This window comes from Mobula hypostoma, chromosome 1, assembly GCF_963921235.1.
Source record: "Mobula hypostoma chromosome 1, sMobHyp1.1, whole genome shotgun sequence".
NCBI lineage: Eukaryota > Metazoa > Chordata > Chondrichthyes > Myliobatiformes > Myliobatidae > Mobula > Mobula hypostoma.
The window spans coordinates 217,633,636-217,650,426 of NC_086097.1; the positions used below are offsets into that span (position 1 = coordinate 217,633,636).

Genomic DNA, 16,791 nt, shown 5'->3' on the forward strand with positions numbered 1-16,791 from the left:
CTGAGTTAAAATGGATAGTTTTACATCAGAATATGTCAGTTAAAAGCAGGAAAGGCTGAAATTATCTGAAATTAATGCACTGCAACATGCCAAGATGAAATATGAACTGGTTACTTTAGGCAACACACACAAAATGCAGGAGGAATTCAGCAGGCCAGGCACATTTTGGGCCGAGACCAGTAAAAGGGATGGGTAGCCTCCAATTGGATGGCATGAACATGGATTTCTCAAACTTCCAGTAATGCCCCCCTCCTTCACCATTCCCCATCCTCTTTTTCCTCTCTCACCTTATCTCCTAGCCTGCCCATCACCTCCCTCTGGTACTCCTCCCCCCTTTTCTTTCCTTCATGTCCTCTCCGATTAGATTCCCCCTTCTCCAGCTCTGTATCTCTTAAACCAATCAACTTCCCAGCTCTTTAGTTCCAACGGTCAAGAAGGCGGTCTCTGCAAGCATCGTGGAATGTATAGAGCAGGACAAGACACAGTTGACATCCTGGTCATCCACTGCGCCTAGTCCCATCTCCAGCTATCTCGACTCGTCTTGCCACTGGATCCAGATGGGAACTGGGAAGAGAGTGAGGCTGACGCTGCGCAACTCTCCCTCACTTAAATCCAAATCAAGCGCTAGTCTCGACACCATCACCGGCTGGTGGCACAGTGACATCAGCGCCGGACTCCGGGAGCGAAGGTTCCCGAGTTCGAATCTAGTTAAGCCGCTCCTGGGCATGCTTTCCATCTGTGCCAGGTTGAGTGTCGAGCTAGCAACTCGTCCTTGTAAAAAGTACTAATGGTGTCGAGGTCTTCATCGATGACGATGGACGAACCTTATGAGATTCCCCCTTCTCCAACTCTGTATCTCTTTCACCAATCAACTTCCCAGCTCTTTACTTCACTCCTCCCCCTCCCAGTGTCACCTATCACCTTGTGTTTCTCCCTCCCCCCCCACCACCTTTTAACTCTACCCTTCATCTTTTTTTCTCCAGTCCTGCTGCAGAGTCACGGCCCCAAATGTTGACTGTACTCTTTTCCATAGATGCTGCCTAGCCTCTTGAGTTCCTCCAGCATATTGTGTGTGTTGCTTGGATTTCCAGCATCTGCAGGTTTGTCTACTTTGGGCTTCATTGCAACACTGAAAGAAACTAAAGGCAAAGATGGAGTGGGATGCGCAATTAAACAGAAGCTCAGTGTTATTTGTGTAGACTGAATTGAGGTATTCTGCAAAGGGGTTACCAAAGTTGCACTTATTTTCTCCAGTGTAGAGACAATACAGCATGCAATACTGACTGAAGTGAAAGTGTATTTTTATCTCATCCGCAAGGTGTGTTTGGGTTTGTGGATGGTAGGTAAAAAAGTAGATGTTGCTTTCAGAAACATAGAAAACCTGCAGCACAATACAGACCCTTCAGCCCACAATGCTGTGCTGAACATGTACTTATTTCATAAATTACCCAAGGTTACCCATAGCCCTCTATTTTTCTAAGCTCCATGTACCTATACAGGAGTCTCTTAAAGGACCCTATCATATATGCCTGCACCACCGTCGCCAGCAGCCCATTCCACGCAGTCACCGCTCTCTGTGCAAAAAAAACTTACCCCTGACATCTCCTCTGTACCTACTTCCCAGCACCTTAAAACTGTGCCCTCTCCTGTTAACCATTTCAGTCCTGGGAAAAAGCCTCTGACGACACACACGATCAATGCCTCTCATTATTTTATACACCTCTATCAGGTTACCTCTCATCCTCTGTCGCTCCAAGGAGAAAAGGCCAAGTTCACTCAACCTATTCTCATAGGGCATGCTCCCCAATCCAGGCAACATCCTTGCAAATCTCCTCTGCACCCTTTCAATAGTTTCCACATCCTTCCTGTAGTGAGGTGACCAGAACTGAGCACAGTACTCCAAGTGGGGTCTGACCAGGATCCTATAAAACTGTAACATTACCTCTCGGCTCCTAAACTCAATTCCACGGTGGATGAAGGCCAATGCACCGTATGCCTTCTTAACCACACAGTCAACCTGCGCAGCAGCTTTAGGTGTCCTATGGACTCAGACCCCAAGATCCCTCTGATCCTCCACACTACCCAGAGTCTTACCATTAATACTATATTCTGCCATCATATTTGGACCTACCAAAATGAACCACCTCCCACTTATCTGGGCTGAATTCCAGTTGCCACTTCTCAGTCCAGTTTTGCATCCTATCAATGTCCCGCTGTAACCTCTGATAGCTCTCCACACTATCCACAACACCCCCAACCTTTGTGTCATCAGCAAATTTACTAACCCATCCCTCCACTTTCACATCCAGGTCATTTATAAAAATCACAAAGAGAAGGGGTCCCAGAACAGATCCCTGAGGCACACCACTGGTCACCGATCTGCATGCAGAATATGACACATCTACAGCCACTCTTTGCCTTCTGTCGGCAAGCCAATTTTGTATCCACAAAGCAAGATCTCCTTGGATTCCATACCTCCTTACTTTCTCAATAAGCCTTGCAAGGGGTACCGTATCAAATGCCTTGCTGAAATCCATACACACTATATCTACTGCTCTACCTTCATCAATGTGTTTAGTCACATCCTGAAAAAATTCAATCAGGCTTGTAAGGCATGACTTGCCTTTGACAAAGCCATGCTGACTATTCCTAATTATATTACGCCTCTCCAAATGTTCATAAATCCTGCCTCTCAGGATCTTCTCCATCAACTTACCAACCACTGAAGTAAGACTCACTTGTCTATAATTTACTGGGCTATCTCTGCTCCCCTTCTCAAATAAGGGAACAACATCTGCAACCCTCCAATCCTCTGGAATCTTTCCCGTCCCCGTTGATGATTTTCCTACATTTGCTTGGTTCAGTGTCTTCAAATATTGTTAGTGGAAATGGAAGGGCAAATAGACCATAAGACAAAATCTGGGAATCAGGAAGGAAAAGGGGAGGGGAAAATGTGTCTGTTGGTAGAATATTGATGAAAATGGCAGAAATTATGGAGAATTATTCTGCTGAGAACTTTGTCAACTATGGTAGAGGAGAAGCAATGGTCTTATGAATAGTAAGAACTGTAAACCAATTAACGTTAATAACTCTAATGTTGCTTATAAATTTAGTAATCATGACTGGGAAAAGGATAGCTTGTATTTTTGTAACAGCCCCTTCTGAAAGTTGTGTGTGTGCGATTTCTAAGTTGTCTAGGATCAAATTCCCTCCTGAATAGGCTTTCAGCTGTTTTCATGAATATTTCTGTATTTTTCTGTAGGCTTTTAATACATAGTCTGAGCTTTGTGCCTTCTGGAGTGCGACATTTGCATTCATATGAAATTTTTGCAACCGTGTCCAAAGATGAACATGGAACTGGCACTGCTAAAGTTCAGGCCGGGTCTGCACTCCTGGCTAAGGGGGGTATCTGCCATATCGGAGAACTTCTTTCTCTCAGAAAAGAGGCATTTAATTTACTTCAAACAGGTATTGTGTATACTTTATCACCAGTATACAGCTAATACTTAAGAGAATCTTGCATCCTTAATTCTTCCATTTCATGTGTGTTAGTTTTGGAGACTAGGAATATCACAGTATTTATTCCTGGAAAAAAGTTTGGAGAAGATGTTGATCAGCAGATGGCCTTCCCAATTAAGTGTAATTTCTGGACTTTCGTTGATGTTAACACACAGCCAAAGAAAGCTGGCCAGCAAGAAGATGCTGTAATCGGGGCAGTGGTAAGACAAAGGTTTTATAATTTCCATTCAAGAAGACATGACTTTTTAAAAAGGTAAGTTGAAAATATTGAGCTCTTAAATTTAAAAAGATTTGCAGACATACACACTCAAAACTAAATAAAAATTAGTAAATGTTTAGGCAATATCTATGACAGAAGTACTAGACATATATGGGGGTAAACATATTTTAGCAGACAAAAGAAAATAAGAAAGTATAAAGGATTGTCTGATATAATTAAAGTCAGGAGAGAAAGGGGGAGTTGTTTACTGTAAGGTAAAAGTGTTTGTTACAAGACCATAAGATATAGGAGCAGAATTGGGCCATTTGGCCCTTCAGTTCTGTTCCATCATTTCATCACAACTGATCCATTTCCCTCTCAGCCCTATCTCCTGCCTCCATGCCCTAACTAATCAAGAACCTATCAAATTCTGCCTTAAATATACCCAGTAACCTGGCCTCCACAGCTGCATGTGGCAACGACTTCCACAGATTCACCACTCTCTGGCTAAAGAAATTCCTCCTCATCTCCATTCTAAATGGACATCCCTCTATTCTGAGGCTGTGCTGTCTGGTCCTAGAATACCCCCACCATAGGAAATGTCCTCTCCACATCCACTTGATCTTACAACATCCAATAAGTTTCAATGAGATACCCCCTCATTTTTCTGAATTCCAGTGAGTACAGGCCTAGAGCCATTAAAAACTCCTCATATGATAAGCCTTTCCTTCCCAAAATCATTCTCGTGAACCTCCTCTGAACCCTCTCCAATGTCAGCACATCCTTTCTTAGATAAGGGGCCCAAAACTGCTCACAATACTCCAAAGATGCCCTACCTGTGCCTTATAAAGCCTCAATATTACATCCTTACTTTTATATTCTAGTCCTCTCAAAATGAATTCTAACTTTGCTTTCCTCACCCCCAACTCAACCTGCAAATTACCTTTAAGGATCCTACACAAAGACAGACACCCAAATTCTCTCCATTTAGAAAATAGTCTACACTTTTAATCGTCGACCAAAGCACATGACCATACACTTCCTGACAATATATTCCATCTATCACTTATTTGCCCATTCTCCTAATCTGTCTTAGTTCTTCTGTGGCCTCCCTGCTTCCTCAACGTGACCTGCCCTCACCTACCTTTGTATCATCGCAAGCTTGGGCCCCAAAGCCATCAATTCTGTCATACAAATCATTGACATATAACATAAAAAGAAGTGGTTCCAACACAGTCCCTTGTAGAACACTACTAGTCAGCCAACCTGAAAAGGCCCCCTTTGTTCCCACTCTTTGGCTTCTGCCAATCAGCCAATGCTCTAACCATGTTAGTATCATTCCTGTAATACAATGGGCCCTTAACTTGTTAAGCAGCCTCATGTGCGGCATGTTGTCAAAGGCCTTCTGAAAATCCAATTACACAACTTCCACCGATTCTTCTTTGTCTATCCTGCTGGTTATTCCTTCAAAGAATTCCAACAGATTTGTCAGGTAAGATTTTCACTTAAGGAAACAATGGCAACTTTGGTTTATTTTATCATGTGCCTTTAAGTACCTTGAAACCACATCCTTGACAATCGACTCCAACATCTTCCCAACCACTAAGGTCAAACTAACTGGCCTATAATTTCCTTTCGTTTGTCTCTCTCTCTTCTTGAAGAATGAAGTGACATTTGCAATTTTCCAGTCCTCTAGAACCATATTGGAATCTATTGATTCTTGAAAGATCATTACTAATGCCTCCACAATCTCTTCAGCAACCTCTTTCAAAACCCTAGTGTGTAGACCATCCGGTTCAGATGATTTATCTATGTTCAGACTTTTCAAAGATCCTAAGTGCCTTCTCTCTAGTAATGGCAACTTCACTCACTTCTGCTCCCTGACACTCTCAAACTTCCGGCATATTGCTTATATCTTCCACAGTAAAAACTGATGCAAAATACATATTCAGTTTGTCCCCCATTACTACCCCTCCAGCATCGCTTTCCAGCGGTGCGATATCTACTCTCGCCTCTCTATTACTCTCTTATACTTAAGAAACTTTTCATATCCTCTTTAATATTATTGGTTAGCTTACTTTCGTATTTCACCTTTTCTCTCTTTATGACTTTTTTAGTTGTCTTCTGTTGGTTTCCCAATCCTCTTACTTCCCACTAATTTTTGTTTGTTATATGCCCTCTCTCACTTTTATGTTGGTTTTGACTTTCCTTGTTAGCTACAGTTGCAGCATCCTGCCTTTGGAAAACTTCTTCATTAGGAAGTATCTATTATCTATCCTGTGCCTTAGGAATTGCTCCCAGAAATTCCAGCAATTTCTGCTCTGCCGTCATCCCTGCTAGTGTCCCCTTCCAAACAAATTTGGCCAGCTCCTCTCTCAGGCCTCTGTAATTCCCATTACTCCACGCAATATGGATACATCTGTAACTTCGCTCTCTCAAATTGCAGGGTGAATTCTATCATATTATGATCACTGCCCCCCAAGGATTCCTTTAATTTCTAATTAAAGGTCTCTAATCAATTCTGGTTCATTACACAATGCCCAATACAGAACAGCTGATCCCCTAGTGGGATTAACCACAAGCTGCTCTAAAAGCCAGCTTGTAGGTTTAGAATAGTGAGTTTTGTAAGTCATTTTGTAAAAGGCACAAATGCAGGATGGAAAATCTTTCACGTTGAATCTTTTGAAACCACCTCTGATTTCCACACATTCACTGATCTTTCCAGGTTCTTCTCTCCTGTCTATTTTGTCACTCAGTTTTTTAAAAAATCCCCACAGATGCTGAATATTTACAGCATTTTGTGTAGTTTTTTTTAGTGGTATGTAATTATTTACAGAGGAAATGTTTCATCCTCAGTTTTGTGGTAGGTGTGAAATAAAGATAATTTTAAACCATAAACCTAATTCCTACCATCTGGTTTTAACTGAACAGGAAGAGAACTGTTGGTGAGTCCTGCATATGCTTTCAAGGGTGGATCAAAAACTTCTTTCATGGAGCTGTTTTGCACAGAATTTTTATAATTTCTTTTCATTGAAGCTTTGTTTACTTGGAGTTGTGGAACCGTATGTCAAAAGAAGATGGGAAGTGTGGCTGTTGCAGACAAGAACCTGTGGACAAATCTTAAAATATGTCCTGAATAGAATATCCAGGGAATTCATGCTTCTGGGTTTTTCATTCAGAAAACTACTCCATGCCCAGCTTCTTTCATTTATGCTGCCTTTCCCAAAAGAAAAGCACTTGGTGTTTGCATAATGCATTCCTAGGATATCTTAGTTGGAATTAAGAATTTAAGATTTTATGAACACAAGCATGAGTTTTACCACTGTAACAGTGTGCCTTCCAGTGAGCTTTCTCTTTTACAATTTTGGTGTAATTATCTGTTTATGTTAAAATGTGGCCTGATCCAAAGGAATTCAAATCTTTTCCTTCCCAGTAGTACTGTGGGAATGCTTTCCACAGAAGGAATGTGTTCTGGGCAATAAATGCAGACAGTGCTAGTAATTCAAAGTCCTAAAAACAAAAGAAGGAAATTAAAGAAAAAATTCACATTTTCTCTAATTAGCTCATTTTTCGAGCTTTAGTTTCATGGTTGAATACAAAGAAAGGATTAATTGGACTGAATCTATTCTTAGTCTTGTGTTTTTGGGTGCAGACAGAGTCTGAAATGAAATTAACATCTTAGTATATAGAAAATGATGTTTGTTGCCAATCAGAGGGATAAATGAGGAAGAGCCAGTAAAACAAATGAATGGGACAAAAGATTACCACATTATAAAATTTAAATGTGAGATATAATGTTGCATCATGTAACATTTATTGAATGAGATAAAGGTTGAGCATGATGTGTACAGTTTGGAAGCTTTTTAAAGTTTTGCATTCAGTTTTAATTACAATTTCATTGACTCAGTATAGAACAAGATGCTGAATGGATAAAGTGGCATCACCCCTCCCCAATATGAGTTCTATGCTATCATTGATATGCCTTGGCTCTTTTTACATTAATTCAGCAACTGCTTTCATAAATCATACTCCCTATTTATAAATTTTGAGGGTAGTATATTCACCATGGCACCTGGCCCTGCACCAGTACTTTAACAGTAGGGAGTCGAAGTAACTGCAGTCAGAGGCTGCACAAATATATTAGGGCTACAGTACCAAGACACTAGTATTTAAAAAAAAACATATAAACTGGTAACTATTTTCCACCTATTGTTTTAACTCTTTTACGAGTCAATAAAATGAGCAGATTCCTATTTTAGGCTTTTTTAAAATGTCACAAAATTGTACAGCATAAAAATAGGCCCTTCAGCCAACATGTCAATGCTGACTATCATGTCTATACCCATCCCACTTGTCTGTATTAATTCCATATCTTCCATATCTCTCTATGACCTCTCATCCAAGTACCTGTCTAGATGCCTCATAAATGTTGTTGTTCTTCTGCCTCCACTATTTCCTCTGGCAGCTCATTCCAGATAATAACACTCTTGGGATGAAGGGTTTACTCCTCATATCCCCTTTAAATCTTCTCTCTCTCACCTTAAATCTCTGCCCTGTAGTTTTGGATCCGTTTAGCACACAAAATAGACTCTGGCCATCTACCCTGTCTATGCCTCTCATAATTTTATATATCTTTATTATGTCGCCTCGCAGTCTCTTTTGCTTCAGGTTACACAAACACTTCCTATCCAAACTCTCCTTATAACTCAAGATCTCCAGACATCCTTATTGATCTATTTCTGCACCCTTCTACCATAATCATGTATTTCCTGTAGTGTGGTGTCAAGTAGTACACAATACTCCCAAGTACAACCTAGCAAATTTTTCATTCAACCGTAACATATTCACAAGGAACAGATTTACTGATGAGAGAAAAACTTCCCATAAGAACACATCTCCACATATCATGGGATTCAATGGGGGGACATAGTGTTGCATATAGTGTTTTCTAGGGGGCAACTCCTCTGTAATGGGTGGGAACACCATACAAGCTTCTGCATAATTACTAATCAAGCCACCTACCTTCTCAATAAAATTATATATATGATAATTAATAATATGTTGTTTTGGTTGGCAAAAAGAGAAAGATGGTAATTCAGTAGGCAGAGGTGGACAGTGTTGGGAATCCCCTTGAACTCATTTAAATTAACATTTATTCATTAGGCCCCATTTACTGATTTGGTTGCATGAAATGTGGGTTAATAATTACTACATTTTCAAATGGAAATCAACACAAACACCTGTTCTACCTGTTACACTTTTCCTTCATTAACAACATGTTATGATTTTTTTTGTTTGGTTTCCATAAATTTTAGGACTTAAATTCAGTTCCAGCTAATCTGGTTGATGGCTTTGATTTAATGATTTACTGCAGTGAATCTTCCAATTATCAATCTCCTATGCATCTAATACAGCACAAACTGAATGAAGCCATGCACCAAGGCAAAGCCCTTTATCCAGCACTACAGCAGTTTACAACACAGGACTATGAAGAGGTATATATGAGAACATAGACAAGATAGTCACATTAAATAGAATATACCTTGCTACTCCATGTGCTTTTAAAATCATGTATAACTATCAAACTGCTTCTTCGTTTTACATCCTCTTCATCTTCTGCATAATACAGCTGTAATAATCATAAAGGAAATATTAAAGAGCATCTGTAAGAGGAATACAGTATTTCTAGAGCAACTTCTAAATTAACAAAAAACAAAAATTGCTAAAAACATTCAGCGAATCAGGTAGCATCAACAGAACAAGAAACAGACTCCTCACCTGAGAAGTTACCTCTTTGTTACTAAAGTTCCGAGTAAGAATCTTCAGTCCAATATGTCAACCTAGTTTTTTTCTCCTAGACATGCCATTGACATGACATTTCCCCCCCAGCATATTCTGCTTCTAATTCAAATTTTCATCATCTTGTTTTAATTTTTTTCAATTTCTATTTTGGATTTGGCTCTAAACCCATTTCTCCAATAAATTTGTATCTTCCTTCTTTATTAATAATATTTTATGGAAAAGTGTCAATGCTCTAATTCATTTTTGAAAAGAAATGTTGCTGGAGATAAGCACCAAGTTTGTACATCAAATCTCACTGAAGCCAGTGTCTGGAAGCCTGAACTATGTCCTGGAGCAGGCTTCAATCTGATTGCTACTGTTGAGTCAGGCCTCATATGGATAAATCAATGTTTCTAACGGTTGTTGGAATTATAGGAACAGTGGGAATAAGTCAGCCAGGAAGCAGCACATATTTGGTAGTAATAGAGTTAGGGTTGGAAGGGAAAAAAACAGCAATAGAGGGGATAAATAAAGACCAATGGCAGTCTGTCCTATCTTTTGTTGTTACTGCTGCATCTGGCCTCAGAAATTTTTTCCATAACAGTTGGCCCTCGTGGACCCAAGAATGATCCCACTGATGTTAAACTGCTCAATTCCTAATACAAATCCAACTGGCCTTTATAAGATGGCCAACTTTAATTCTTGGAATTATCTCCTATAGTCATTGTCAAAATCTATCTCAAGTTTGACAGGTGATAAAAGCTAGGTCTGTGTAGATGAACCTAGGAACACAAAAACAAAGACTAAAAAATAACTATTGAGAAAGGATACAACAGAATGCAATTGTAAGAATTATGATCAGGCCAATTTACTTTAGGGTCCTAAGCAAAATCGTTTGATCATTTGTATTGTAACTTGTTTAGCTTTTGTTCATATAAAACTTAATGATGGATTACCTTTACACTACTGCTATGAGAATTAATTTTGAAGATTTGCAAAGGTATAAAATGTGTACATTAATACTAATTTATTAACAAGTAAATATCAGATCAATTCAATACAGCGCCTCGGAGCTTGAACAAACTAAATATGAGCTGACTATTGAGAATTTGTTAGTGTAAAATCAATCTACAAAAGAACTATTGCACTGGTTGCAATCAGGCTTAATTTTTAGGAAAAAAGTGTGACGCCACTTCCAATGAATTATGGACCTGTATTCCCAGATCCCTTTGTTCTACTGCATTCCTCAGTGCCCAAACAATCAATCACCATGTAAAACCTACCCTGGCTGGTCCTACCAAAGTGCATCATCTCACACTTGCCTGCATTAAATTCCATCTGCTATTTTTCAGCCCATTTTTCCAGCTGGTCCAGATTCTGCTGTAAGCCATGATAGTCTTCCTCGCTGTCTGCTACACCCCCAATCTTAGTGTCATCCGCAAATTTGCTGATCCAGTTAACCACATTATCATCCAGATCGATGATATAGATGACAGACAACAACGGACCCAGCACCAATCCCTGCGACATGCCACTATTCATAGGGTTCCAGTCACAGAGGCAACCCTCTATTACCACTCTCTGGCTTCTCCCATACACCTAATGTCTAATCCAATTTACTACCTCATCTTGAATGCCGAGTGACTAAACCTCCTATGCGGGACCTTGTCAAACACCTTGCTAAAGTCCATGTAGGCAACATTCACTACCTTGTCTTCATCAACTTCCCTGAAAAACTCTGTAAGATTGGTTAGACACAACCTACCATGTACACAGCCATGCTGACTATCCCTAATCAGTCCATGTCTATCCAAATACTCATATCTAGTCCCTTATAACGTCTTCAAATAACTTTCCAACTACTGATGCCAGGTTCAACGGCCTATAAACAAGTGAGCAACATGAGCTACCCTCCAATCATCTGGTACCTCTAGAGAAAATTTTACAAGGATGTTGCCAGGTATGGAGGACCTGAGTATAAGGAAAGATTGAGTAAGTTAGGACTTTATTCCTTGGAACAGAGAAGATTGAAAGGAGATTTGATAGAGGTATACAAAATTATGATGGTTACGGATAGGGAAAACGCAAGCAGGCTTTTCCCATTGAGGTTGTGTGGGACTACAACTGGAGGTCATAGATTAAGGGTGAGAGGTGAAACGTTTAAGGCGAACATGAGGGGAAACCTTCACTCAAAGGGTCGTGAGAGTGTAGAATCAGCACAAGTGGTGCTCGTGAGTTCGATTACAATGTTTAAAGAGTAGTTTGGATGGATGGTAGGGGATATAGAGGTCTATGGTCTTGCTGCATGGACCAGTTGGGCCAAAGGGACTGTTTCTGTGCTGTACTTTTCAATGACTCACATGTTGCTAAGGATGATTTAAATATTCTCTGCTAGGGCCTCTGCAATTTCTGCACTTGCCTCCCACAAGGTTTGAGGGAACACCAGGTCACGTCCACATATCCCATCTGGCCAGCCTCCAACCTGATGGCCTAATAGCATGAACATCAATTTCATAACTTTCTGTAATTTCTCCCTCCCCTTCCCTCTTTTTCTATGACCTATTTTGCCCCTCTTACCTCTTCTCTTCTCCCCACCTGTATCACCTAACAGTTTGTACTCCTTTTCCTCCCTCACTTTCTTATTCCAGCTTCTTCCCCCTTCCTTTCGAGTCCTGATGAAGGGTCTCGGCCTAAGTCTCAACATTGTATTCCTTTCCATTCAAGTTGCCTGACCTGCTGAGTTCCTCCAACATTTTCTGTGCATTACAATGAAGAAAGCAATCGATTTAAATGAAAGCATTGTGTTACACCGAGTACGAAGCAACACTGAAAATGATTTATATATCATTAGTACTTAATTACACTATTTCTAATAATTATACAGTGACAAAAAAGTATTTGTGAATCAGCTCTTTAATCAGTCTGTGAATGACTGCGACTACTAACCTAAAATATATTTGATCAGCTGTTAGCATTTGCCAGAAATCAGGAAGTTGCACTTACTATCAAAGCAGAAAGACTTATACAGGGGTATTACACTGCAAGCAGGAGAGTTCGAACTGATCCTGTTCATGGATCTAAAATTTCTACAACTGCATTGAAAACATTGTAAGTACTTTATTTTAAAGTTATTAACTATTAGTATTTAGCAAAATGATCTACATTGTCCTTACTACATTAAGAACTGATTGTTAAAGCAAGTTTATACTGCAGGTACACAGTACATATGCAAGGTAAATAGAAAAACATTTATATTGTGTCATTTAATGGCCTTTCTGGAATACCCCCAAGTACTGTGCAGCTAATGAAGCTTATTCCTCAAGGCACGGTACTGTAGGTATGCAACATGCTTACAAGACTAACTTCTATAAATTGCAATGTGCTAATCCAAACACAAAATAACCTAAATAGTGAAAACCTGAAATAAAATATAAAATGCTGGAAATACGAAGCAGGTCCAGTGTGATATCTTTCAGGGCAATTGTCTTTTTAATAAACAGATAATCTGTTTTCACATATATATAAAAGCATTTCATTTTCTGTTTTTTTTTGGTCCTAAAGGAGTTTTTACTGTTGAATTGTACTATATTTAGCACTATGTTTCCAACCAACTGATGGCATTAAAGCCCTCACTTCAGACTAGCAAATTTTCTGGATTATCAGATGTTATTCAGATGAAATCGCCCAACACTTTTATTTTTTAACATGTTACATAATTTTTTCAGTGAAAACAATGAAATTAAAAAGAGCAGAAAAGCTCTGATGAATTTAAATATAGTAAGAAATAGAATCTGGAGAGCTTCATCTGGAATTTCAGCTTGTCAAAACATAGAAGCACTCCAGGCCTCAGCATTGAACCTTATTCACGTTCTAGCCCGCCGACCAGACCCTAGGCTGTAGCAGCTCATGTTCCAAGCCCATGTCTCAGACTGCAAACCACTGATCGAGTCAGATGCCAAACACCAGATTAGTTTTACTGCATATGATTGTTAAAGCAAGTTTAAACTGCATATAAACTTATTTTAAAATATCGTCACAAAATTACTTGGCAAGGATATTGTCAAAAGAAGCATTATATCCTATTATATAACATTGTTACAAAGATAGTGCATTGGTGTGAGAAACTACTAACCCTTCGCCTCTGATAGGTCAATTGATCGGCACTTAGGACTTTGGTATCTCTTGAAATAGTATTACCCAAAGTTGAGACATAGATCCTAGGCTCCTTGAGACTGAAAAACATGTTTTAAAAATTAAATGATTAAAGTGCTGATGTCATAACATGTATATATACTTTAAAATAGTGGTGATTCCTGCTGAGGCTACAGATATATTGGAAATTTTGTTACATTTGAGATTGGGATTATTGAATAAGAGAAGAGACTGAATCCAATTTCAAAATATACATAAAAGAAGTTTAAGCAAAATTAAGTTATAAGTAAATCAAATATCTGTTTGTTCTTGCAGTTTATTGTTTAATTATAATATGCATTCACTGCTATTTGTTCATTCCACTTTTAAAAATAAATGGTGGAAAGGTTACTTGTGAATGTGCAGATATATTCATTTTCATTGGAGCAATATCTAGATAATTTATGTTTGAAATTTCTCAATCTTTTTCTAAATTGCCAGAATGTCTTTATCTGAAGCACATACCAAACTCAGTCTGAGAGACAAAGTACTGGAACAAGATGCTGTCATTGCGATTTTACTATACGAGATTTCCATTACTGCACGGCATGGTAAAGATAACAAAGAGTACCTTGAACAAGAATATCAATTCCAAATTGTAATCTGAAAAGAATAATGTAATTTGTAGGTTTGAATAAAGTCCTGTGTGCTGAAAAAAGTAGGATGACATGATTCCTAATGATAGATTGAATTAATTTATATTATTTTTTGTAGGTGCTTCAGTGCTCTGCGTGTCTCCCAATGCAATATTTCCATTTGATCGGTGTGATGAGCACAGCTTAAATCAAAGGGATATATATTTGGCACAATTCCATCAACAACTACTACAGTTCTGCTTAACATATTCCCCTGGGATGTCTTTGTATTTTGCTGAAGAATAATTTGAAACAGAAATTTAATCTGCATTGTACTAGGAGTCTGCTAATCAATATTGTTGCATTTTACTAAAACTTTTTTTGCAAATATTAATAAGTAATGAATACCAACAATTTTAAAATATCTTCACAAAATAACTTGACAACGATATTGTCAAAAGAAATATTTATTATATCCTATTATATAACTTAGCATTACAAAAATAAATGCTATTATTTAATATTTATTATTCAATCACATTAAAATAAATTGAGACAAAATTTTAATACTTTAATGTTTGGTATTGAATGTAATGATCCAATTTGATTTTTTTACAAGACCGAAGTTTAGAGAAGAAAGTTGTAATGGGATTTAGAGAACAGGTTATTGTGTTGATCTTCAGTTACTGTAAACAAGTGTGGAATCCACTTGTTTTATTTGAATTTTCAGTTAGTTCTTTTAAAATTCTGTGCTACAGCATAGTTTTCTATTCAAACAAATAAACTGCAAGAATAAACACAAAGTACTTAATTTGCCTACTTCTGCAATTTTCTGCCATTGCAAACTAGGTGGACTATAGCCATCTCCTTGTGTTCAGTAATATTAATCATTCCAGCAAATGGCGTCACTTCTAGTTTTGTGGTAAATACTTCGTGCTGCCTTGCTTCTATAATACATAGGAGGATCAGTAGGCTACAAAAATACATATTTTTCTACAGTTTCAGGATATTGATGCTCAAGTTTCAATTATGTTCTGTTTCCAAATATTAGCCTTTGTAGGGATAATTTATACTGTTTTACCTGGCAGTCAAAATTAAACAGTGGAGTTTACAACCTTACAGCTGAAATACCAGCACCTACAACACAAATCACCTTCTAAAAGGTTTTATAGCCCTATTCTCATTTTCCAACTCTCTCCATTGACCTACAGGGTTAGAGGAATGCTGCACCTTAAACCACAGTGAATTCACTGTCTCAGATAACGCCTTTGTCCCCCATCTCTCCCACCACCTTCTCTGCAACTTAAAATGTGATTTCTAATATTTTATGTTTCAATCTCAATACTTGTCAGAACCTGTGTTGTGTTTGTGACAAGAGACCAGCTAAGGGCAAGTATTTTTTTTAGGAGTGAATACAGGATTGTTTGTATGAATATACAAAAGTAATCAGGGCCATTGCTTCCGTGAGACTGTAATTTTCTGTGAACATCCTCCAGCAACTTGTCTGTGGGATGCTGTCCAGGCTTGAACTTCAGTCCTTTAATTTCATATGGCTTTCTAATTTTTTCATGCATGAATCACTGGGAAGGACATCACTTATTACCTAACCAAAACTGGCCTTAAGCACACACATCAAAGTTGCTGGTGAACGCAGCAGGCCAGGCAGCATCTCTAGGAAGAGGTACAGTCGACGTTTCAGGCCGAGACCCTTCGTCAGGACTAACTGAAGGAAGAGTTAGTAAGAGATTTGAAAGTGGGAGGGGGAGGGGAAGATCCAAAATGATAGGAGAAGACAGGAGGGGGAGGGATGGAGCCAAGAGCTGGACAGGTGATTGGCAAAAGGGATATGAGAGGATCATGGGACAGGATGTCTAGGGAGAAAGAAAAGGGGGGGGAAACCCAGAGGATGGGCAAGGGGTATAGTCAGAGGGACAGAGGGAGAAAAAGGAGAGTGAGAGAAAGAATGTGTGTATATAAATAAATAACGGATGGGGTACGAGGGGGAGGTGGGGCATTAGCGGAAGTTAAAGTCATCAATGTTCATGCCATCAGGTTGGAGGCTACCCAGACAGAATATGAGGTGTTGTTCCTCCAACCTGAGTGTGGCTTCATCTTTACAGTAGAGGCAGCCGTGGATAGACATGTCAGAATGGGAATGGGATGTGGAATTAAAATGTGTGGCCACTGGGAGATCCTGCTTTCTCTGGCGGACAGAGCGTAGGTGTTCAGCAAAACCATCTCCCAGTCTGCGTCGGGTCTCGCCAATATATAGAAGGCCACATCGGGAGCACCGGACGCAGTATATCACCCCAGCCGACTCACAGGTGAAGTGTCGCCTCACCTGGAAGGACTGTCTGGGGCCCTGAATGGTGGTGAGGGAGGAAGTGTAAGGGCATGTGTAGCACTTGTTCCACTTACAAGGATAAGTGCCAGGAGGGAGATCAGTGGGGAGGGATGGGGGGTACGAATGGACAAGGGTGTCGCGTAGGGAGCGATCCCTGCGGAATGCAGAGAGAGGGGGGAAGG

General features: G+C 39.3%; 1 protein-coding gene across 1 annotated transcript in view; it reads left to right on the forward strand.

The window, feature by feature from the left end:
* mcmdc2 (minichromosome maintenance domain containing 2) overlaps window positions 1-14,994 on the forward strand; it is a 67,471-nt gene extending 52,477 nt beyond the window's left edge. The window contains exons 9-14 of the mRNA XM_063053499.1: window positions 3,263-3,468; window positions 3,553-3,719; window positions 9,034-9,213; window positions 12,465-12,607; window positions 14,132-14,241; window positions 14,405-14,994. Of these exons, the coding sequence (XP_062909569.1) occupies window positions 3,263-3,468; window positions 3,553-3,719; window positions 9,034-9,213; window positions 12,465-12,607; window positions 14,132-14,241; window positions 14,405-14,571 (973 nt within the window). The 3' untranslated portion in view covers window positions 14,572-14,994. The remainder of the gene's footprint in view (window positions 1-3,262; window positions 3,469-3,552; window positions 3,720-9,033; window positions 9,214-12,464; window positions 12,608-14,131; window positions 14,242-14,404) is intronic.
* Window positions 14,995-16,791: the final 1,797 nt, after the last annotated feature.